This window comes from Pinus tabuliformis, chromosome 2_1 (assembly GCF_031772625.1).
Source record: "Pinus tabuliformis cultivar Carrire ecotype Pingquan chromosome 2_1, CPIR1, whole genome shotgun sequence".
Classification (NCBI taxonomy): domain Eukaryota; kingdom Viridiplantae; phylum Streptophyta; class Pinopsida; order Pinales; family Pinaceae; genus Pinus; species Pinus tabuliformis.
In genome coordinates this window covers 926,027,946-926,053,731 of record NC_142299.1, presented here as the reverse complement: position 1 = coordinate 926,053,731, position 25,786 = coordinate 926,027,946, and the positions used below count along the sequence as shown (strand labels likewise).

At 40.3% G+C, this 25,786-nt stretch overlaps 1 protein-coding gene across 4 annotated transcripts in view; it reads right to left on the bottom strand.

The window, feature by feature from the left end:
* The window catches only part of LOC149203684 (uncharacterized), a 283,560-nt gene that overhangs the window by 83,443 nt on the left and 174,331 nt on the right, over positions 1-25,786 (bottom strand). For all 4 annotated transcript variants that reach the window (XM_089403521.1, XM_089403522.1, XM_089403520.1 and 1 more), the window contains exons 12-14: positions 18,573-18,690; positions 18,334-18,393; positions 18,087-18,197 (exon numbers count right to left, since the gene is read on the bottom strand). In XM_089403521.1, the coding sequence (XP_089259647.1) occupies positions 18,087-18,197; positions 18,334-18,393; positions 18,573-18,690 (289 nt within the window). The remainder of the gene's footprint in view (positions 1-18,086; positions 18,198-18,333; positions 18,394-18,572; positions 18,691-25,786) is intronic.

Sequence of the window (25,786 nt, the reverse complement as noted above, 5' to 3'; positions counted from 1 at the left end):
AGGGTTTACATCATAGAAAGAAATTGATATAAGGAAATAACAATGAAACCCTAGAGATGAAATGTTGGTATGCTAACTTGATTGTTGATATTCATGTTTTAGTTTTTGAAATCTAGGGTTTGTAACAAGACCTAGTAAAGGTTGATATTCTAGGGCATGATAATGAAAACCTAGAAGTATATTGTTTTCGATTATTGATATAATTTAGTTTTGATGATGAATTCTAGGGTTTGCAACAACCCCTAGTAGAGTTTGACATGTAATTCTAAGACCATATTGTTGAAAGTTGAAACCTTATGATTAGATTAATATTTTGATTGAGTTGTTGGTATTTAAGGCTTTATGTCTCGAAGATGGAGTCTAGGGTTTATGACAAAACCCTAGCAATATGTTGAAGTCTAGTATATAAAAGATATGACCCTTGCTAATTATGAACCTAACTAAGTTTAGGTGTTTGATGTCTAAAGCTTGAATGTTTTGATGCTTCCATTGTAATGACATGATTTTGATATAGTTGACTTCATACTTCAATATATCTATATTTGGTTGTACTTTCTATTAAAAGTTTTACAGGTACATAATCTTCAAGATGTTGAAGATGTTAATGATAATAATGATGAGCATGATGAAGGAAGCTATGAAATTGACGATGATCAATATGACCTTGATGTCGTAAAGCCATGAAAGTTTGAAGTCTCTCCAATGTTATAAAAGAAGGAAGTTGTTGAGTTGAGAGGGAGCTTGGATAGAAGAATGGGTATATCTCCCCAGTTAAGACAGAGGGCATATTATGACATCCATAGTGAATACCTTGAAGAAAGAATGAAACCGAAGAATGAATGAAAGTACTACAGATAGATTTGCAAACAAGAGACATGAGAAGTACTGAGGTTGCATTTCATGCTACTAATGAAGTGAAAGAAGAAAGCTTCCGACAAGTTGTATGTGGATAACTTGATGATGATATAAGTAGCATCAGAATGATTGAGAACCCCAAAGGCTTGTGTTTACTTGTATATATATTTGAAAGTTTATGACTGATTGGGGTTGTGATTGTACAGGATCTCTCTGTAAAAAGGTTGAAGGTTTGAAGCATGCTTGAATTGGTGGATATATATATATATATATATCTGATTTAATAGATTAGGAGAGATAAACCATCTTGGGGCGACAAGATGCTCGGGAAGGCATTTGGTCGGCTTATGTGTTGACATCTAGATCTCGAAGTAGTGAGGGTTGCGTTGGTCATGGAGCTTCGACCTTGGATACGCACCTTGATCCCTGGCTTGGTGTTAGAGCTTAAAATCCTGATGCTAACTAGAGTGACTAAAGCTTGAGTACGCCTTAGTCCCACCCAATTGGAGTACCCTGGTCACATACCTAATCTGTAGCACTGTGTGTGTTGTGACTCTGTCATGTCCCTTCTCAAACACATTTGTAACAAGGTGTTTCCACACATTTTTGCACAATTTTGGCTAAGGGAAAGAACCCACCATTTTCTACTTAGGGACTTACAAGGAAATTTGACTTAATTTGGTTGCTAGTGGAAGGTGGGGGCCACCCACATGGGAATTCGAACTAGGCCATTCAAATGGCTTGGAGGGAATTCAAAGTGCTGGATGGAAGGGCCCACATGACACAAGGAAGAGCCACAAAGATAAAAGGAGGAGGGAGCTCTCATTTGGATTCATTCTTACACCTTGCAAACAAAATTACTTGATTGTTCGCTGTGTTGTTTAGCTAAGTCAAACAGTTGTTTAGCCACGAATCTCTCAAGCGGGAATTCAACCTCTACTTCGGGGGACCATCCATGCTCGCCCTAGAGAGGCAGTTCCATAAGTATTTCAGGAGTTTCGGAAGCGTGTTACAGCACTACCATTCAGCCACAACAGCGAGTGCATATTTCTGGCTAGTTGGAGAATACGCAGGGGGAGTTTGGAGCTATCAGTGATCAAGCATTTGCCGGGAGAGTTAGAGGATTGGGAGAGCAGCAAAGGGCCAATCTTTCTTGTTATTTTTGGAGCTAGCATCCCAGCGGTTCGAATTACTAGGCTTGGGGACAGCGCAGAGGGTCAGTCCAACAATTTCGTGGAGCTAAGGAGAAGGTGCCACAGGCCAGAAGCCCATCCGGGAAGTCTGGGGATTAATAGCAAAGGTCAGCCCAGCGCTTTGGGTCCATTTCCGGGAGAATTTACAGGGAGATTCCAGCAGGCCGAGTTTTGCAGTTGCAACTAAAGTTGGGCTCCAAGGGGGTCAAATTTCAGAAGTCTAACCAACCAAATTCCTTCGTGGGTTTTGTTGGGTTTTTTTAGAGGAGTCTGTGTTAAAATTTCAGAATTTTCTGGATGCTATTCGAGCCTGAAATCCTAATTCTTATAATATGGCAAATTGTTAGTTAGTTGGGGAATTTGCACCATTTTGTGGGTTCGACTTTGACTCGTCGATAGGCCAAACCCTTTCTTGGTTTTTGTGGTTTTTGGTCAAGGAGCTTGAGGCTAAATTTGCAGCGTTTTCTGAGCATCGAAGGTGGAGTTTCTTGCAGCCCCTTTCCAGCCAACAGTGTAGTTTTCTGGGCAGCACAGGGCATTAAAGGAGCAGTGATTTCTAGCATTTGAGATCATTGTATTATAACCTGGGTTCTGTCACGCTTCCCAGTGAGGCAAACCCAGGTTCATTCCTCCATACTATTGTACTTACTCCATTGATTAATAAAATGGCTCAGTTGGTTCTTACATCTGGAGTTTTTATGAGCATTTGTTGATTGTTTAAAATTTATGTGTTGTAAATCATTTTTGCTTTGCATATCACTGTTTATTTAAGTTTGGAACATTACAGACTCTTCACAGAGCATAACATTTTGAGATCTTCCATGTACCTCTGTATATCTGTAATTATGAATACCTCCCTAGTTAAGAGGGAGTGTTGAAAAATGTAACTAGTGTCGGTCTTCATAATTGTATTTGAGTTATAATGTAATGTATTTGTCAAGAGAAAGAAAAATGAATTTTATTGTCAAAGAAATTGACTTATTAAAGCATGGGTTTCATGCTTGGGTCAATGATTTTTAGGTGAAAGCCTCCATTGTAGGCTTATAGGGTTTGTTTCAAGAGTCTGTGTCCTTGTCATTATGTAAAAGACCCATCATGGGCTTTATCAATCAAAAAAGAAATTTATTTTGATGTAAATTAGGTCATTTAGGCCTCCTCCACCAAGTCGACCTAATGGGGAGGCAGAATCCACTGTATAGAGGCAACAATTCAACCTCATTTGGAGCACATCAAAAAGCAAGTTCGATTTGCAGCAGTTGGAGGAAGAAAAGACAGTGAAAACCCTAGAGAAGGAGAAGGAAACAATTTTCAAGTAAGAAGAAGTTGTTTTTCTCTCTCTTTGACTCACGCGTGAAATTTTGAAGTTAGTAGGGAGGCCAAAAGTTCAAATATGTAGTAGGGTGGAAATTCTGGAATTTGGGGGCTCAAATTCTGTGTTGTTGCTAGGTTGGAGCCGAAAGGCAAGAGGAGACTATTGAAATTTGCAAAATCATCTTGGAAGGCTGACTTGGTGGAGGACGAAGGTCTTTTGGTCAAGTCTAAGGTCTTGGTTTGTCTCAACTTGATTTGAATCTACTAGTGGAAGAGTTTGACTGGGTTTTCCCCTATAGAGAGGTTTTAGCCCTGGCTTTGTGCCTATATATGGTGTTGTTGGTCTTCATGTTTTAATTTGGTGATTGTTTGATGAAAGAAGATAAAAGAAGAACATAAAGAGAAATAAGACTACAAGAATATCACAATTAATTATCAATATAAGAGACTCTTTTTGCCTTTCTGATTTTCTAACAAGACTAACCACCAAGTTGAGGAGAGGGAACAAGAGTACAATCCAAGCAAATTATTTTCGCCAAATCCCCCACTAATCCATGTTCAAATCTGCCCAAGAAAAGCAAGCATAAACACCCAATTACATAATGAAAAATCATACCTCGATACACCTTCAAACATACGATCATGACAAATGAGTGAGGGCACACAGTGCCTAGCTCAGGTGGCGAAGTAAGGAGGCACATTAAGATATCAGATGTCTGTAAGGGGTTGTTGGTTGTCGGTTCAAGACAAATTTAGGAGAAAAATTCTCCTATAGGGGTCACCCACTAGTACTGGGTAACAGAGACCATCATCATTGGATTCTCCTCATCATGAATGTTGACACCTAATCCGAAACGGATGGGTGAACTGGACAGTCATCTAGAAGATGAACTGATCCGTTGTATTCATGTATATAAATATGAGTTAGCTAATGAATAAATATATCAATTTTCTCTCCCGCTCATCCTGGAGTTACCCTGGCCTGACATGGTATCAGAGCACAGGTCCCAGAAATAGTTGTAACTCCTGCTGTCCTGAGAGCTGCTCAGTCCTGAGCGCTACTCTGACATTGATTCCCTGGCTCTGCCTCTGCCTGGCCTGCGCTCTCTGACTGCCAGAGACTGCGCCTCTGTCCTGAAGACTGCGCACTATCCATAATTATGCTGCTAAATGTGCGTTTTTCTCAGTGATTGATACTGAATGTGCGTTGATGCGTTTTAAGTAAAATCGTTTTGCAAGTCCGACTTCTTTTGCGGAATCTCTTCGAATTCTCCTCGGCTGGTAGGCGACTGAGAGATGGTTTATCGAAGGCCTGTGTAGGTTTGGGTATTTGGTATCGTATTCTCCAGAAGGTTACGGGCTGATACCATAATTTTTTGTGATCAGTAGGCGACCCAAAACGTGAACAGAATGCTGGTTCACTTACGGGCTGACCCAAAACGTGTAATATCTGTATTTTGTCCATATTGTGCAGAGTAGAGCAACATTACAGTTTTTTCAAGATAATTATTTGACCGTTTATATTGGTTTTTAAGAGAATCACCAGGCGCAGGATCTGAAGCCGATGCCACCTCTGTCTCCACCTCAAATATTTCCCCATCGCACCTCTGTGCTTGTGGAGTCTAGCGCTGGCTGTCATTGATGTGTATGCACTGCTCGTGAAACGGAGTCTACGAAATCCCCTCCGATAGACCGAGCTTTCTCATCGGAGTTTTAGCTGGTTCAACTCGATTCTTCCATTTCCTCGTTTGAGTTTTGTGTGCATCCGTTTATCGGAGCTCCATTCTCTTCGTAATTTTTTAGCACTGTGCTGCATCCGTTGATTTATACTATAATGTCATGACTAAAGCTTGAACTATTCCTTTTGTGTAATCTGATGAGGTGTATGTGCCTACGTAATGCGTTTAAAAATCCAAGTGATCATCAAGCGTACACATTGTTCTGTTCACAAGTTGTTGACTTTGTGGATTGTTCTGTACAATCGTATTTACAATCTCTGCAGCTCTTGCACGAAGTGATGCATAAGGATTCTTGAGGTAACCAAGCAGCGGAACAAGTTATTGTATCTGACTCATATTATAGTATGCAATATCATGCTTATACTTGGAGCGGAGTTTTATATATTGCGCTGTTTTCTTAACAGTTTTTGCATTGATATATATTGAAATGATATATGTTGAAGAGATCCCTTGAGCGCCTTCTTTTTTTCAAAACATAATATTGTGGCAGTGATATAAGAAATGGTGATATAAGAAATGCTGATGCAAATGTTAGAAGAAAATAAAATGCATAAGGCTATGGCATAAGGATTTTTTTTTGGCAGAGATATTTTTTTTACAGAATGCATTCAATCATTTCTATGGTAGGAATAGTTCTCACTGGCAAGGAGAACTATTTAGAATGGTCTCGAATGGTAAAACACACCCTCATCTACAATGAGTTGTGGAAAGGAGTGTGTGTCGGAGAAGAAGACAAAGACCCTGTGCAGCGTACATCAGATAAAGAACTTGTCATTTGGGAAAACAAGAACAGCAAAGCCTATGCATTGATCGCAGCATTTGTAAATGAAGAAGTAAGTTGTCATATTTCATCCTATTCCACTGCCTTTGAAGCTTTACAAAAGCTGAAAGAACTCTATGATTCACATTCTGCACTTGAAGTTGTTCAGCTCATGATTAAACTCTTCACTCTTGAACTGAAAAATAATGATCCCCTTGCTCTTGCATCTGAAATAAAGTCTATAATGCATGATATTAAATCCACTAAGGTTGAGCTGGATATCTCTCTTATTGCCTTTCTTAAAGCACTCTATCCTACCTACTATAATTATCTTGAGTCTTTACAAGCAAATGGAAATCTTAAAGACATAACCTTTGAGTCTCTTGTGAAAAAGTTTGCTGAAAGAGAGAAAGCCTTTGGAAAGAAAACAGTCCCTGAATCTTCTGAAGAGACTGTTTGCCTTGCTCATAAAGAAAAGCATCCTGCTCAAGATTCTACAAGAGGAAGAGGTGGACGAAGAGGAAGAGGAAGATACTTCAGAGGCAGGGGGGGCAGACATTCTCAAGCAGAAAAGGCAGATCTGCATTGCATTCGCTGCAAACGAAATGGATCACATGATGCTTCTACATGCAAGCTACCATGGGACAAGGTTGAGCAGAGAAGAAATCAGCAGAAAGGTAAAACTGATGACACAGACAAAGGTAAAGCACCTGAATCCGCTCACTATATTGAGGCACAATGTAACATTGGAGTAAATGAAGATTTGTTTAATGCTTCACTTACTTCTTCAAAAAATGACTGGTTGCTTGATTCAGGAGCAACCTGTCATATGACTCATAGGAAAGAATTTTTTGAAGATTTCACTGACAATGTTGATGGAGCAGTATACTTTGCAGATCAGTCAAAAATCAAGCCATCAGGGCTTGGCACAATCAGGCTTAAACTGCCTGGTCTTCCAGACTTTCTTCTGGATCATGTTCTATATCTCCCACAGCTCAAAAGAAACTTCCTGTCCCTGGTCCACATCCGCCAGCAAGGTCACTCCATTCATATGTTTGATGGCAAGCTTGAGGTAAGAAAGGCATCTGACCACTCACTTGTCATGAGGGGTATAGAAGAAGAAAGACTTCTTAAACTGCAAGGAACCTCTGCTCATGCACAACATTTTTCATATATTTCTCATCATGAAGAAGGTACACTTCCATCAAGTTTATTATGGCATGCTAGATTTGGACATTTAAACTATGATAGTCTCCGCTTGTTGAAGAAAAATGGTGTTGCTGGTTTGCCTACAATTCCTAGAAAACATAAACAATGTGATGCTTGCATTCTAGGAAAGCATAGCAAACAGTCTTTTCATGATTCACATTCAAGAGCACATAGGAAGCTTGAACTTATTCATTCAGATTTATGTGGTCCAATGCCTGTTCCTTCTGCAAATGGAAATAAATATATCATGACATTTATTGATGATTACACCAGAATGTGTTGGGTTTACTTATTGAAGAACAAATCTGATGCTTTTCAAACATTCAAGAATTTTCATAAGTGGATTGAAAATGATGCACAATCTCATATTGGGTCTATTCGCACTGATAATGGAAAAGAATATACATCAAATGAATTTGAACACTATCTTCGCCAACATGGGATTAAACATCAAACAACTGTGCCTTATAATCCTCAACAAAATGGTGTAGCTGAAAGAATGAACAGAACAATTTTGAATATGGTACGATCCATGATTTTCTTCAAAAATGTAAAGACAATGTTTTGGGCTGATGTTGTTCTATGTGCTGCATATATAAAGAATAGATGTCCATCTAGTGCTATAAGAAACAAGACTCCTTATGAATTGTGGTATGGACATGTTCCTTCGGTAAAACATCTCAGGATATTTGGTTCCACCTGTTATGCTTTAATACCAAAGGTACATAGAAACAAACTTGGTGCTAGAAGTCGTAAGTGTATCTTCCTGGGGTATTCAAACACATCTAAAGCATACCGCCTCTATGATGAAGTAAATAAAAAGTTTGTTTTATCTAGAGATGTCATTTTTCTTGAATCATCCAAATCTGACAGTGTTGTTGAGCGGCAACTTGATCGCTTGGATAGATTCACAAAACCGAAATCATTCCAAGAGTTTGATAATCAGATTCCACATCTTGAAGGGGGGATTCCTATACTAGATCAACATGTGGAATCTCCTTCTGAAGAACAATCTCCCCTGCATGACACTCCAACAACGGATGATGCTTTAAGTGATGTAATTGATAGAATTGGGAGACTTAATCTTGATTCAGTCCCAACTCAATCAACAGAACAGCCTGGACCATCTCAGAAAGGTCCCCCAAAGTGGCTGACAAAGACACTTGAAAGTGTTCATCCTGATGAAATTGGAAAAACAGGAACCAGAAATACAAACCAACAAGATGGAGGTGATGTAGATAAATCTAATTCACCTGTTGATATGGATGTTACTTATGATTGTGAATTGAACTTGTCTACAGATTTTGAACCAACTTCCTTCAAAGAAGCTGCTTCTCATGATGAATGGAAAGAAGCGATGCAGAAGGAGTATGATGCCCTCATAAAGAATGGCACTTGGAAGCTGGTTGATCCTCCATTTGGAACCAAACCAATTGGCTGCAAGTGGGTCTACAAGAACAAGTACAAAGCTGATGGCTCACTTGACAAGCACAAAGCTAGGCTTGTGGCAAAAGGTTTTTCACAGAAGGAAGGGGTCTATTATGAGGAAACTTTTGCCCCCACAGCAAAATGGGCAACCATCCGAACACTCTTTGCACTAGCTGCTCAGAATGGTTGGAAAGTCCATCAAATGGATGTAAAAACTGCATTCTTGAATGGAGATCTAAAAGAGAATGTTTTTATGTCCCAGCCTGAAGGATTTGTTGTGAAAGGACATGAACACAAAGTATGCAAACTTGTGAAGTCCTTGTATGGCCTCAAACAAGCACCACGAGCCTCGTATGAAAAACTAACTGAGCATCTTCTGAAACTCAACTTCAATCATTTTGATCTTGATGATGCAACTTTATTTGTCAAGAAAGTTGGCAAAACAGTTGTATATCTTGTGGTATATGTAGATGATCTTTTAATGACAGGGAACAATGAAAGCTATATTGCATCCATAAAGAAAGAATTAGGAAAAAATTTTGAAATGACTGATTTGGGCTATGTTCATTACTATCTTGGCATTGAAGTAACCCAACATCCAAAGTCCATATTTCTTTCTCAAAAGAAATACATTGGAGATTTGTTAAACAGATTTGGCATGACAGAGTGCAATCCCCTTTGTACTCCAATGGAACAAAACTTGAAGCTCACATCTATTGAAGGAAAGGAATTTGAGGATGCAACAAAGTATAGACAGCTTGTAGGAAGTCTCATCTACCTCACTACTACCAGACCAGACATTTCATTTGTTGTTGGAATCCTCTCCAGGTTTATGCAAAAGCCTTGTGAGGGACATTGGTCTGCTGCAAAAAGAGTTCTAAGGTACTTGAAGGGAACTCAAGACCTTGGAATCAAGTATACACAGGTGGACGACTTCAACTTGATTGGATACTCTGATTCAGACTTCGATGGAGACAAAGAAACTGGGGTATCTACTTCAGGATATGCTATGAGTCTTGGATCAGGAGTTGTCTCCTGGAGATCACGCAAACAATCAGTACCAGCAGATTCCACAACAGAAGCAGAATATGTGGCAGCAGCTGAAGCAACGAAAGAAATTGTGTGGCTCAGGAAAATTCTTGAAGATTTGCAGGTAAAACAAATACAATCAACTCCACTCATGATTGATAACACATCTGCAATAAAGTTGGCCAAGAACCCAAAGTTCCATGATCGTACTAAGCACATCAATACTAAATATCATCTGATCCGACATCATGTTGAGGCCAAAACAATCCATCTCCGTCATTGTTCCACAAACGAGCAAATTGCAGACATCTTCACCAAAGCGCTTGGAAGAGAAAAGCTTGAAAGATTCAGAACGATGCTTGGACTCCACCAACATCCCTTCAGATTAAGGGGGGGAATGTTGACACCTAATCCGAAACGGATGGGTGAACTGGACAGTCATCTAGAAGATGAACTGATCCGTTGTATTCATGTATATAAACATGAGTTAGCTAATGAATAAATATATCAATTTTCTCTCCCGCTCATCCTAGAGTTACCCTGGCCTGACAATGAAGATTATGTTGATATGTGGTGCATTTCATGGGCCCTCATGGTTTGAGAGATATGCCCAGTCAAATATGGTGCACCCAGCCTGTGAACGAAAATCCCAAAGTGTGAGGATGTGGTAGCATTACATTGGCTAAGAAAAGGAGGATAATTTCTACTAAAGAGAAAATTTAATTTAACAAGAAATATATTATTTTAAAATTCGCCTTGGCCCAAATCTTGGAGGAAATGTAAAAATAAAATAAAAATTATTATGTTCCAAAATTTAAATAAAAAATATATATTGAAATTTCAAAAAGGATATTTGGCTCCATCCTAGATTGGAAGTCGGCCTCCCTCCTCTCCTTCATGTTGGTTGTGTTACCGCTCAAACTAGCAAGGGACCTAAAGGGAAAATGCTTGGCCAAAGGCAACAAATGGAGACTTAGCCCACAGTCACCTCAGCTAAGGCTCCCTTCTATTTACAGACTTTCACTAATGGGAGGAGATCCAGTATATTATGGAGTCGTCAACAAAGGATAAGTTAATGAAATGATATGGAGTGACCCAGAAAATCCCTTTCCGAAAGAGTTAGAAGGATAAGGCTTGCTTGCTTCCTAAGCAAAGTACAATGTCTTCTAGGGAAAGGAAAGGAGGATTCAAGGGTTAGGTTTATGGGATATGACTTATGAAGGAACTTACCAATCCTTAAAATCCTTATTAAGATTGGTATCCTGAATGGTTCTTGAAGAATTATCTTTTCAAAGGAATGGGACCACACAGGACCAAGTGGACCTAGTCTAAGATAGGGGGAATGAGAATAGCAACCAATGATGTTCTTACACTAGACAAGATGGGAAGGAAAGGTTCAAAGAAAGGATTTTCATATGAAGGTGTTTATTTGATCCAAGTTTGATCCCGGAGTTAGAGCTTGGCTTTTCTCCCAACTCCGCTGTCGGAATGGCTTCAAAATTGGAGGAGACCTTGGGGAAACACCGGCGACAGAGACCCTAGGAGATCAAACTTTTTGGAGGGTTAGCTTGTCAGGAAATTAATGCCCTAGGTGCCCCAACTTGGCTAGACCTGGAAGAAGGTGAAAGAATGTGATTTTTGGTGACCAACTTTGGTAGACCAGTGCCTTAACCTTTGGGAGAATTGTCTCTATGATGAATATGAGTAGGATTTCTTATTTCCTAGTCAAGAAGGCCTCAAGACCACTTTGCTAGCCTTCTAGGTCAAGGAGAAGCAATCTTGTAGCTTTTATACTTCAATGCACAAAGGGAATAGCTTATCAAGGTCAAATTCTTTGATAAAATTACCCCTAGGAGATTTCGTTCATATTACATGGCCCATACATTGAGAGATGTTATAATAGAGACAAAATTCCACAATTTTAAGTAGTAAATGCATGTAGCAATTACCCGTAGAACAGTGATAAACCCAGTCCAATGTATATGACAAAGTAAAACAAGAATAACATTAAAAGCATGTACTTACATGTAACAGAATCTATCCAACCATTCACAATTGACAAGAGAGAAGCTCCAAGAGAAGATAGACCAATATCCACATGTCAAAATTAATCCATAAAGCTCCAATTCATCCTCTAGAAAAAGTGCGAAAATCTCAAGAGAGAAAAGATCCAATCCAAAGTGATGATGAGCAAATGAGCTCATCTCACTTGTATTTACACACAACTTAGGAGTTTGAATTAGCCTCCTTGGCCTACATAACCCCAAAAATAAAATAATGTTCTAATAAATTAAGAAAAGCCTTTTGGCCGATATCACATAAGAGTTTTTGGCCAACGCGTTTCGAACCAACCAGTGTAGTTCATCATCAGGACCAAATGAAGAAGCAGACCACAGAAAAGGCTTAAATAGAGAGCAATGTAGAGATTATAACAACTATTTTTGCCTAGGATGTGGAAGAGGTTTGTGGATGACACTTGTGTCATCTGGTCCCATGGTAAGGAGGAGTTGGAATTGTTTTTCCTTCATCTTAACAATCTTTCTAATTCCATAAAGTTCACCATGGAATTTGAAAGTAATGGTAGTCTGCCCTTCCTTGACGTCCTCCTCTCAAGGAATGATGATTGCTCTTTTTCTCATAAGGTTTTTCGTAAGAAAACTCATACCGAACAATATCTTCATGCTAATTCTCATCATTTCCCAACTCAAAAGCTTGGTGTTCTCAACACCTTAGTGGCAAGAGCTTTAAGAGTTTCTGATAGCAACCATCTCAATGAAGAGAAAGCACATCTCCTAAGTGTTTTCTTTAATAATGGGTATAGTAGACACCATTGTACTAAGGCCTTCCTCAAAGTGGAAAAAGGTCCTAGGGCTAAGAAAGATACCACCAAAGATCGATTTTCAGGTGTTCATCTTCCTTTTATCCAACGGATCACTAAAAAGATTGCGAGAATCCTAAGGAGCATAAGGTAGCTTCTACGTTTAGGCCTTTAAATACCATCTAGAGCTCCCATAGATCTGTCAAAGACCTAATGGATCCCAAGAATATGAAGGGTGTTTACGTTATCCCATGCTCTTGTGGGACTCCCTACATTGGTGAGACAGGTCGCTCGATTAATCAAAGGATCTGTGAACATGCCGCTGACATGAAGCATGGCAGGACATGCTCCTCTGCTTTGCCAGAGCATGCAGATAAATCTAAGCATCACATCTGCATTAAGGAGGCCCTAGTCGTTGCTAAGGTTAGTCATTTCCATCATTGTAAATTGAGGGAGGTCCTAGAAATCGAAAGAAGGCCCAATAATTTGAATAGAGATGATGGTTGGATTATTAGTATAAGTTGGGTCCCTGTCCTATCCCCCTCGTTTTTTTCCATTTCTTTGGGGTTTAATTTGTTTATTTATCGGTGTAGGCATTGGTGTCTTTCTTTCTTTTTTTATATTAGTTGTCGATTTATAGTGTTATATTCTTCGTGTTTTCTGAAACATTTTTCGTTCTTGGCTCCTTTATTAATTTTGTTTAATTTTTATTAGAGCTCAACCCTGTATTTTATTGTTGACCTTGTTTTATTACTTTTCCTTGAATTTAATTATAATTTTGACTTACGTATATTTTTGTTTTATGTATCTCCCATTAATTATTTTTCTTTTATTAATTATTTTTATCTTATGATCTTATCTCAATTAGGGTTCTAAGTCATTTTTGACTTCCCTTCTTGTTTTGGGGTTTGACTTTGAATTTTTTGGTTCTTTTTAGTCATTATATATTTTTTTCGATCATTTCCCATTAATAAGATTTTAATAATATTTGATTTTAATATATTAATTTAAATATTAATTTTCAAAATCTAGCCATTTAATATAGTCGTTACTTAATATTATTTTTAATAATTAATAAATTAATATCATAATTTAAATATATATTTTTTTAAATAGCCGTTATGATCTCTACATTGTTCTCTATTTAAGCCTTTTCCATAGTCTGCTTCTTCATCTGGTCCTGATGATGAACAACACTGGTTGGTTTGAAACGCATAAGCCAAAAACTCTCTTATGTGATATCTAACGAAAGACTTTTCTTAATTCATTATGGATCACAGAAGCCTGAATTCAGAAATGTTCTAATAATTCAACTTTTTGTGACAAGCCCACCAAACTAGCTTATAAATGAAAAAGTAAGCCTCTCAAGAGGTCAAATAATAATCTATGAATGTCGTAGGGCCCCCTAAAAGGCCTAATGAGGTCCATGGGTGCCACAACAAGAATAGGACCCTCAAACGCAGTGGACAAGGGGTTGGCCCCTTGTAATAACATGTGGTGCTCCAAATGACATGTGGGGACACACAAGTGTCCTCATGGGTCTCCAAACAAATCGAAGATGCATGTAGATCACCTGCAAGGGCTAGGATGATGGCTTAGGTGATGCCACGTCATCGTGCAAGTCCTGGATCATCTGCCAAGTGTATGGTGTAAATCTAGGGCTAGCTAGGCATGATGGATCAGGGGCATCTTCCTCATCCAATAAGTGAAACACGAGCAATCTCTGAATGGTTGTGGGGATCCATGGAGTGTTGTCTGCTGATGTGGAGGCTCATGGCTCTCAACCAATGTTATCAGAACCGGACCGAAACTAGTGGAACGGGTCGGTCCGACTGATTTTGGCCCAAAACCTGTCTGAATCGGGCCTCCGAACCGGAAATGGCCAGTTCGCTACCGAACGGCCAGTTCTGTAACAGAACCAGTTGATTTGGTATCGTACTAGGCTATTCCACTGAACTGGTCAATTTAGGACCGGTTTTGTTTTGCTTTTCCCTTCCCAGGTTGGCATAAAAACAATTGTCTTTTTTTTATTTTTTTATTTTTTTCAAATGGTTGGCCCACTTCTAATTCTCCCCTAGGCCAACTTAATATTCAAGCCTATGGTCCTCAGCATAATATTCAAGCCTATGTTCCTATTATTGCTACGCATTTCATGTTAATGTTAAATTCTTAAAGGAAAAGTGACATTTTCCTTTTACTTTCATTTCCATTCTTTTACCTAAATTTTTAACATTACCATGAAATGACTCAGGATGTTTGAGAGTGGTTCCAACCTCATTGGATTTCATATGGAGAAAGTAGAATTTTAGATTCACTCAAAATCGAGTAGACTTAACAATTTTTCAGGATATCGAAATTGTGGGGATTGAAACATTTCCATTGGATTTTGTCATGTACGAGGGTAAGGAACTAGTATTTAATAAAGAGCACCAATCTCTCTATGTACTTTGATGTTAGTGGCAATGGTTGTCGAATTCTTCTATCATGACTCTACTAAAAATGTACCCATCACTAAAGCAAAATCTTGACGTGACATGCTACACTTTTTCTATCTTATTTTAATGCTTAAATGGTTATATTGATGATAAAGATCCCAATATAGGCAATGATTGCAGACTTGGATGCTACTCATTCTTCAAATGACGGTGAGGAGGATGATTAGGATGATGATTCTGATGATGACATTGACAATTAGCACTTGTAGGGTGTAGTTGTAGTATTGTAGGCAGTAGTATCATACTATCATGTTATTTCGGACTATAAAGGCTTTTTAGAGCTTGTTTCTTCATGTTTTTTGGTTCAATGGTGTTTTGCACTAAGCGCTATCTTGGTTATATGCATTATTACTTGCTATATAAATGATAACTTTTGCATATTTGTGTATAAATGGTTTGTATTCATCTAGATGCACATGAATATACATGTTTTTCTTTAAAATATGAATATTTTATTTGTTTTTGGTAAGCCGGTTTTTTTCCCGTTTTTTATCGGTTCCGGTCCTATTTCGACTGGTTCTCGGTCCACAAGGTTTTTCGGTTCAATCACAAGTTCAGTTCTGATAACATTACTCTCAGCGCCACTGTTGATAATATCAGCGATATTCGAAAATATCGCGATATTTTCGGCAAAACGATATATCGCCGAGAAAATATCGCGATATTTTTTGTTTTGATAATATCGCGATATTTTCAAAATATCGGCAAATATCGGAAAATATCGGCAAAATATCGCGATATTTTGAAAATATCGGCAAAATATCGGCTATATTTAAAAATTTGAAAAAAATATTCTTTATGCTTGCCGATATTTGCCGATATTTTCGCCGATATTGCCGATAAGATATTTTTTGGACCCTCGCCGATATTTTGCCGATACCGATATTTTCAACACTGCTCAGCGCACACCCTACAAATGCCAATGAAGCCCTCTAAAGGATTAGGGCCTCGTATAGGGAGACCAAACCCAAAATGTAAACCATCTGCAATCCTCCATAAGATCCAATGTGTCCCCTAGCCTTCCAATACAACAAGTCTTTAGAGAAATCAAGTAAATGAGCTTACTAAATCATGGACCACAGGTGGGGTCTTCATAATGGCCTGCCCTTCCATAATGGGCTTCGGGATGTGCCAATGTCTCCTAAACACCAAATGGGGTTAACCAATAATCATATTAGCTGGTTTTTACTTATAAAGGGGATAATATAGTCAAGGTACATCCTTCAAAAGGTGGTGGCATGTGGCAAATAGGTGAATGAAGTAGGGAATGAAAAGGGGCAACCCTGGGTCACATGCTGGGGTACAAGGGTAGCTAACAAGAGGGAAGCCCACACTTGGGTTTATAATGTCTAGGAGGGAGCAATCATGGTACATGAGGTGCCCCACCCTTGATTTTTTTACCCTTCTTTATATGCCTTTTTCCTTTTTATGATTTTCTTTTAATAACCGCTTCGGGTTCAAGGGGGAAGAGCGTGATATATAAGATGTAGCAGTGAATACCCCCTTTTAAGATGGCATGGTTCATCGCCCACCAGGGGTTGGGACAATCATGGGTTCCTATATGATGAAGGAGGCTCGTAGAACCTATAGGAACTAGGGTCCATGATGATGGGGAAGAGCTCATGTATTGGCTTTTGCCCACGTGCTAAATGTGTTTGTCCCGGCCATCTTTTCCATTTTGTGGTACATTTTCCTGTTGAATGTGGCCATATATGCTTTTATCTTTCCTTTTAGCTTCTCAACCTCTGGGCTTCATTCCAAGCCATGACCCAAGGTGTGGGCAAGGGGTAGGGGCATGCTAACCCTATATGGACCGAGTGGAGGAATGTGGACCCAGGTGGGAGAAATGATGAATGGGGTAATAATGAATGCAAAGAGGATAATATAAGTGGACAAGAGAGTGGGACCACAAATCCAAAATCGAGGTTTCCCATGAAATACCATCCCTAGAGCCAAATGGTCAGTAAAGAGATCCAATGGAACTAGAATCCAAGGTTAATATGTAAAAGGGATCTAGGGGACAAGAGCACAAACCTAGCCCATTTTTTCCGCCAAATCCCCTCATTAATCCATGCCTAGAAGTGTCCATGATAAGCAAACTACAATACTCAATTTCCAAATGACAAGGCATACCTTTAGGTTCGAGAGGCCCAATTTCAAACATACAATCGTGGAAGATGGGCAAGGGATCACATGGCTGTCTCAGGTGGCAGAGAAATGGCACAATGAGCTAGTTGGTTGCTGCAAGGGGTTGTTCATTGCCAGCTGAGGACCATCTTGGAGAAAAAAAAAAATCTCCTATGGACATTACCCACAAAATGGTGGGTAACAGGCTCCTAGAAGCAACATCTTGTAGTCGGGAGGAAGAAAACTCTGTCTAGACCTCACTAACCTTAGGAAGAGTTGTCTTGCTCTTGGAATGTCCCAAGAGGAGAGGCTGATCTAGGGGTTCTTCATGAGCTGCAAGGCCGAAATTGTAGGGTCAAAGTTGCAGATCGAGTAGCAGTATTGTAGCTAGTAGGTCAAACTTGCAGTGTGTAGCAGTATGTAACAATTTGGTGCAGATTTAAGGAAGGACTTGAAGAAGCGCTGACTTGGTACTGAAAGGACTTGGTCTAGGGATTGGGTCTTTGTATTTCATTTGAAGCATATTCCAAGAAGAGAAGAGTTTTGGGTTTTCCCCTTAGAAGGGTTTAACCCTGGCTGAGAGCCTATATCTGTGTCCTCTTTTATTGTTGTTATTGTTCTTGATATTGTTTGATGGAATATCTAACTAAAGAAGGTAAAGAACATAACTAAAGATTCACAAGCACTATCAAGGTTAAGAAAAATAAGATATAATAGCTGCCTCTTTACATTTTCTAACAAGATTATCTTTGGAACTCCTACTTTGGCCATTTAGAAAGTTGTTAGGCCTAAATAGCAGAGGCTTGGGCTGAGGTGACAGTGGGACCCTGCCTTGTGTGTGTGCCCATCCAGCAGGTTTCCACACTGCTAATTGGATCAATAACAGTTTCCATCCTTAATACAAAATGAGTAGACCTATCACAAACAAACATAAATTTCATCAAACTATTATAGATTTGAATTCATCACTTTATAGTTAACCTTCAACAGTTTTCAAAACAATAAATTTCAACCATGAAGCAAATTATCTAACAATGCCAACAGAACAGAGAATCTTAACAAACTTAAATGTAAAATGGCTATAGTTTTAGAATTTTCTTTTGAAAACACCAGGAATCTTACCCGTAAAACAATTCCCAATCTTTCTAGCTTGCTTACTGCATCAACCACATCAAAATTACATTTCTCACCAAACTCAGACTCCAGGAGTTCCTCACACCGGTAATCAAGGTCCTATAAACAGAACAGAACAATGATGTAACCTAGCTGGAAAACAGTTTCTTAAAGACAATAATGGTAACAAGGATAGGCAGCAATTATCTAAACATAACACCATACAAGGTCTTATGAACTCTAGGTAAATTCCTACCTGTATTGAAGAATTTCCTTGCTCCATCAAAATGAAAAGAGATATGATCACTTCTTTCACCTGTGCATGCCATGATAAGTGACCAATACTAGCAAACAATTCTGAACTTAGCAGAATCTTACAAAATTATTCAGAAAATTATTGGGTCTTTCAAACTAAAATCGGTGCCATCCATATAATGTTGTACATTATCTTAGTGTTTTAAAGCCTTCATAATAAAATCGTTTGATGATACGTACTTCTTGTTGAATAACATCATCACAGAGATGGAGAAGAGTTCCTTTGCCACTATCAAGCTGCTTATCATACATTGACTTTGTGATCAGATTTTGGTAGGTCGCCATGTTTTGCTGGAAACTGTACAATAGCACATCAGAAACTCAAGTTATGAAATATCTGAATTGTCTGAATCGTTTCCTTATGACATATATCAGTTCATTTCTCCCAATGGTAGCTAGGTTGTCATTTCAGTGTACTATGTCATAGAAAAACCTTTGTAAGATAACTAACATTTATAAATCATGATAGTCAAGGAGTCAAGGAGATTTGCACAATTTTGAGGCACACATGAATTGTGCACTACTTCTTATCAATTAAATAGAATTAGATACATAAATTTATTTCCCAAACGACAGAAATATTGGAAAAGAATCTGAAAACCAGAATCTTTCTCCTAACTATAATGACTTTCTATGATAAAGAAGAGCGGAAATATTCATAAAATATCCTCTTATATGTGAATGTAGAATACCGCCGATATAAGTAGAGGAAATTTGTTAGTGATAACACTCAATGGTACTTAATTAATACTTATGTTACATTATACATTGGATGTGCGATCAATGCAGTGTTAGGAATTGTGGTTAGGTGGTCAAACCACCTCAACCACATAGGAGTATTATAAATGTGTAAAGTGAGACATGATGAATCATGAGAAACCAGAGTTATATCGTTGCAATATGACTAATAAAATATACATTTCATTTTCTCTCTCCACCATTGTGTGTAAATGTGTGCGCATTATGTTTCTAACATGATATCGGAGCAGTTACCATTCCTGGTAAAGATTCAAGATGATTCTCAAGGTTCAAAGGAGCACGAGTCCCAAGTCAAAAGACAGGCCCAAGGAAAGAGAAAGGTAAAGTTCAAATTATGTATTTACAAAACGTTATGGCAAGCTTTATATGTATAAAAGAGTCAAGGAACGTTTGATGGCTCAAAAACCAAACTAGATCATGACTTCAATATACACGCAGACTAGGAGTATATTGAATGTGTAAAGTATTATGAAACTGTAAACTCAGACATGATGAGAGTGCCAGAGTTATATCGTTGCAATATGACTAATAAAATATATATTTCATTTTCTATCTCCACCTTTGTGCATAAATGTGTGCGCATTATGTTTCTAACATGGTATCGGAGCAGATACCATTCCTGGTAAAGATTCAAGATGATTCTCAAGGTTCAAATCAAGTCTAATTTTAGCGTAAATCCCCTCTTAGTTGTCAAATAATGGGAAATCATAGCCAATGCGAAATCATAAAGGTTAACCCACAAAAGGGCCAAAATGTTGGGACCATCATTGTGTGGAGCTCTTGGAGGCATGCATTGAGCTCCCTTGGTGCCAAATTGAGTCAAGAGGGCTCCAAAAAATCATCCTCTCGCATTTGGCCCCTACATATCCATGCAAATCATCATGTGGACCCAAAAATCTTGTGTTCAGGGCACAAAATGGGTCTCATGGGCCTCCTAGCAATCGAATAGCCCGATTTTGCTCCAATGTTGAGGGCTTCAAAATATGGTGCTTGCCCTCCCATGTCTCAAGGGGTGAGGCAACCTCATTTGGGCCTCGAATCAGCTGCCAAACCATAAATGCATTGCTAAGTTGGTTGGGAGCATACTGGTCCAAGTGCATCATCTCATGAATGAGGTGGGGCAAAGCACAGACTACTGGGGCATTGTAGGTGTCCATGAAGTGGGATGATGCTCTGTAAGCAACAAGAGTCCCATGGCTCTCAATTCTTCATCCATAGGGTGTAATATGCTCCTCTAGTGGACTCGAGCCCCAGTTAAGTTGCCCAACACATGATGAAAAACACCTGCCAACAACACATAATGCTTGGCTTTTGCCCACATGCTATATTAAATGTCCCGACCATCTTTTGCATTTTATGATATTCTTTTTCTTTTGTTTCTTGGTTGTGGCCACGATAAGCTTTTAACTTTCTTTTAGCTACACTGACCTCTAAGGCAACATTTCCAGGCCTGACCCAAATATGTGGACATGGGGAGGGGGTGTATCAGTGCCCTATGGACCCAAAGAAGAAAAATGGTGAAATAGGGCTTGCAATGCATGAAGTGGAGTGAAATAAAGTGGAACGGGAAAAGGGGACCACGCTGCCAAAATCGGGGTTTCCCAAGTAGTCCCCTTCCTAAAGCCATAGGGCAATAAGGGAAATCCCATGGGACTAGGTGTTGGAAACACGTTAGAAACCCTTCATCTACTTTGCTGATTTATTCCTACCTACTTGTTTTGTTAATTAACAAGTTATTTACCATGTAAACACTGAAAATAAATACAAGTACATGCTCAACACATCACAGATCATCAACTAAAGGAAATAGAAACAAGCACACAAGTGAAACTGTTGTTTTTGGACTAATGTCCCCGCAAAAACCCAATGCGGGAAAATTGGTGCAGCTATCTGAGGGTTTGATTTATAAAACAATTTCATAATACACCCTGGGTGCCAAATCTGGCATACCCAATAGAGAAAAATCTCGGCAGTAGTACCCCTCTACTCGGAAGTAGATATTCTGGCTGAAACCCCGGATAAACACTCTGACAGCTCCACAGGTCCAATCTGCCCCACGAAACCCCAGCATCAGCCTCTAGGGACTGCGTGTGCCTCTCTCTGGCCCAGTGTTAGCCCAGCGTCACTCTGGTTTGGCCTGCGTCAACCTCTGGAGGCACTGTGTTAGCCCTCTAGTCCTCTGCATCTCCCACGCTGGCCCTTTGAGACACTGCGCAGCTCCAGGCTGCCTCTACGTGAGTCCTAGATGGCTTTTGCATCCCTCTCTTCGGCTACTGTGCTGATCCTCCCGGTGCTATCTCTGCCTCTTTGCTTCTATATTCACTGCCCCTCAACTACAACTCTGATCACTCTCTCAACTTTCTCAGCAAACCCAACCCCTGAAAATCAAAATCTTGATCTCTTGGTGCGTTCTCCAAGTGACCCTCAAGCCTCCTCTTATACTCTTCTCGTTGACAATTCAACAGCCGAGATTAAGTCCCTAATCAAAGGCTAAGATTAGATCTGGCTTGATCCATGACTTTTGGACCATTCTAACACAATTTATATTAATTCACATTAATATTTTATTTTCCCTAAGTTTAGACTTAGGGACTCCATTAAAAATATTAATTATTTTAATATCTCCCACACTGTTTAGAATCTGCCCAAACCCTTTCTGGGTACTGGAGATCTCATGTACCTTAGCCTCTCCACCAATTTTCGTGGCTAGAGCACATCCGATGCTACCCCAAATCAACACTCCCTCTTAGTGAGAATTGTGCTCTAGTAATACTCCTCACTGAGCATCACTCTGATCATCCAGCATCGGTGCCTGTGCTGATGCTAGGCCTGCTGCCCAACATCCTTTGCATTGTTGCTTCCTATACTGCCACCCATGGCCCTGCCACTGCCACTACTGCATCCGTACTGCAACTCGTTCTACATCCGTATTGCAACTCCCTCTGCATCCGTGTTGCTGCCCATGGCCCTGCCACTGCCACTGCCACTGCTGCATCTATACTGCAACCCCTCTCATCATGCTACATCGTGTTGCCCATAGCACTACCACTGCTAATTGTTGCACTGCAACTCAGTTACTGAGAAGTAAGTAATTGATCTCCCAACTTTGACATCTTCGTCAGGCTAGAAACACTCCTGATGCTAAAGTTCCCTCTGTCATTGACAAGTGCTCCCTCTCTAACCTCTGCATTGCTGCAACAAATCCATGCATCTCGCACCGTTGCACACCTCTCTGTGACATCCTGCACAGGTGCAACACTCTCGTCCCTCTCACACTGTTTCAACCTACTAGCCTCGCACTGTCTTGGGAATCCTTGCACTGTAACTCCCTATGTCGCTCCATCCGCATCTGTCTCTACTAACATCGCCAGTATTGCTACTCCTCTTCACGGCGCCCGTAGCAAGGTCCAATCCAAGAGGCTAGGTACCTCGAGGATCCTGCCCCTCATCGCCTGTAGTCTTCCTAACTACAGCTCGATGTCTCCCCACTTTGTCTGAAGTGGCACATGAGCACTTATGGCACAATCATCATCTATCTCTATTCCTTCTCTGCCCTTGTTGGCGCTGCCTTGGTCTCAGAGGCCTCTCCCTTACTCTTCTTCCTTGGACACTGGGTCACATAATGACCCAACTCCCCACAATGGAAGCATTTGAGCTTGGAGAGGTCCTTCTTCTTTCGTTTCTCCTACTTTCCCTTAGATGCTAGGGGAACATCCTCCTCCTCCTTGATTCTGATCCCCTTGTCGCTATTTCCCGCCTTGCTCAGCATTTTGATCTCTTCTTGACGAAGAGCAGCCCACATTTCCTCCCAATCTGGAAGGGTCACCCTGCCCAGTATGCTCTGAACAAACACCTCCCAGTCTTCTGAGACTGCGTTCAAGGTTATTCTCACCATCAATTCTGGATCCGGCATTGCCCCTATGGAAGTTAGCTGATCCCGGATCTCCCTCAATCGACCAAGGAATGGGTCGATCTGTTCTCCCTTTGCATCTGGTATGATCGCAGCTGATTTTCTAGTAGGATCTTCCTCTGCACGGAAGTACGCTGATACAACTTGGTCAAGGCCTCCCACATCTCCTGTGTCGTGTTCTTCTCTGCAATATGTGGTACTATATGATCCTTGACCCCGTCAAGGATGATACCCTTAGCCCTCACCATTGCATCCTCATACATGTCATTATCCGCCGAGTCAACTAGGATAGCTATCGTCCTCAAGGCTAAGTGCTTGACACGATTCCTGTCTAGTACGGATAAGATAATGGCCTTCCAGACTACGACGTTTGAGGCTCCATTGAGTCTATCCTGGTCTCTTACTCCATGTAGTGCCATTTCGTTGCTCCTCTACTTCCCTCTTGGAAGTTCTCGGTATGACTCCTCTAAGCCTCGATTTCCCTCCTGGAAACCCTTCTGCCAATGTCGAGATGCCCCTCTCCAATCATCTGTGCAACTGCAACACTGATCTGGATTCCTTGGCTATAAATCTGCCTCGGCAGCAACTCCCTCTACCTTGGCCTTGCCCTGTTAGGTACTTTTCCTGACTACAGTACCCCACCAACTCCACTCTGCAACTTACCCACAGCCTCCTAAACCCCAGCAAACTGAAGGTTAAAGCTCCTAGGCTCTCCCCAATCCCGGCACCGACAAATCAACCTCCTCAGCCAATTGCGTTAGCCCTCCTGGCTTTTGTGTGGCTTTGCGTGAGCTTGCCTTTGCCTCCCTTAGCCTCTGCGTTGCCTCTTCCCGGCTCAATCTTGATGATGCAGGCACTGCGTCACCCCTTCCTCGCTGCTACTCTGCTAGGAACAACCTCTGTCACTCGAGACAGTTGTTTTCTGTTGTTGCTGCTTTGCTCAGCTGATGTCCTCAGTGCCCCTGTGATCTGCAACCATGCTCTAATACCATGTCGGAATTTCTACGTCTGACACTTTAGAAACCCTTCCTATACTTCACTAATTTATTCCTACCTACTTGTTCTATTACTTAACAAGTTATTTACCATGTAAATACTGGAAATAAATACAAGTACATGCTCAACACATTACAAATCATCAATTGAAGGAAATAGAAACAAGCACACAAGTGACACCGTTGTTTTTGGATTAATGTCCCTGGAAAAACCCAATGTGGGAAAACCGGTGCAGCTATCCGAGGGTTTGATTTATTAAGCAGTTTCAGAATGCAATTTGGGTGCCAAATCCGACATACCCAACAAAGAAAAATCTCGACAGTAGTACCTCTCTATGCGAAAGCAGATATTTCGGCTGAAACCCCGGATAAACACTCTGGTAGCTCCACAGCGCCAATCTGCCCCATGAAACCCCAACGTCAGCCTCTAGGGACTACGTTAGCCTCTTTTTGGCCTAGCATTAGCCCAGCATCACTATGGCTTGGCCTGCGTTAGCCTCTGGAGGCACTGTGTTAGCCCTCTGGCCCTTTGCGTCTCCCACATTGGCCCTCTAAGGCACTTCGCAGCTCCTGGCTGCCTCTGCGTGAGCCCTGGTTGGCATCTGTGTCCCTCTCTCCGACTACTACGTTGATTCTCCCGGTGCTATCTCTGCGTCTCTGCTTTTGTATTCATTGCCCCTCTACTACAACTCTAACCACTCTCAACTTTCTCAGCAAACCCAACCCCAGAAAGTCGAAATCTTGATCTCTTGGTGTGTTCTCCAAGTGACCCTCAAGCCTCCTCTTATACTTTTTTCGTTGACAATTCAACGGTCAAGATTAAGTCCCTAACCAACAGCTACGATTAGATATGGCTTGATCCATGACTTTTGGACTATTCTAACACAGTTTTATATTAATTCACATTAATATTTTATTTTCCCCAAGTTTAGAATTAGGGACTCCATTAAAAATATTAATTATTTTAATATCTCCCAAATTGTTTAGAATCTGCCCAAACCTTTTCTGGATATTGGAGATCTCATGTGCCTTAGCCTCTCCACCAATTTTCGTGGCTAGAGCACATTCGATGCTACCCCAAATCAACTCTAGGATTGAAAATTAACCCCCCATTTCAGGTGAGGGAATAAAACCACGGTCAAAGCCCTTCCTTCTTCCAATTCACACAATAATCCATGCTCAAGATGCCCAAATGAAAAACAAACATAAGCACCCAACTGCACATTGAAAAACATACCTTTTGGGTTGGATTGCCCACCTTCTAACATATACTCTTGACAAATGGGCGAGGAAGCATACAAGTAATGCAGGGAGCGGACATAAAGTGGCACATCACACTAGCTACAAGGTGGTTGTCAGGGGTTGCTAACTATCAGCTGGAAGAAGATGAATATGAGAAAAAGTCTCCTATGGATCCCCACTTTTGGTGGGTAATACGGCCCACCTTTTCCACCTCTCTAGTGCACCTTTTACTTCTTTTTATAATTTTTTGTATTTTGGTGCATAGCTCAAGGAACAAAGCTTGTTTTTTATGATATAGCATTTAGTTTACCCCTGAGATGAGGTGGTTTTTGTTCATTAGGGTTGGGAGATGCAAGGGCTCATTTTAATGAGGTGGAGCATCAAGTGCTTATGAGCAAAGCAATGGCTAATGAGGAGGGTAGAGCTCATGCTAGGCCTTTTCCCATGCACTAACTTATGTTCTAGCCATCTTTTGCATTTTGATTTTC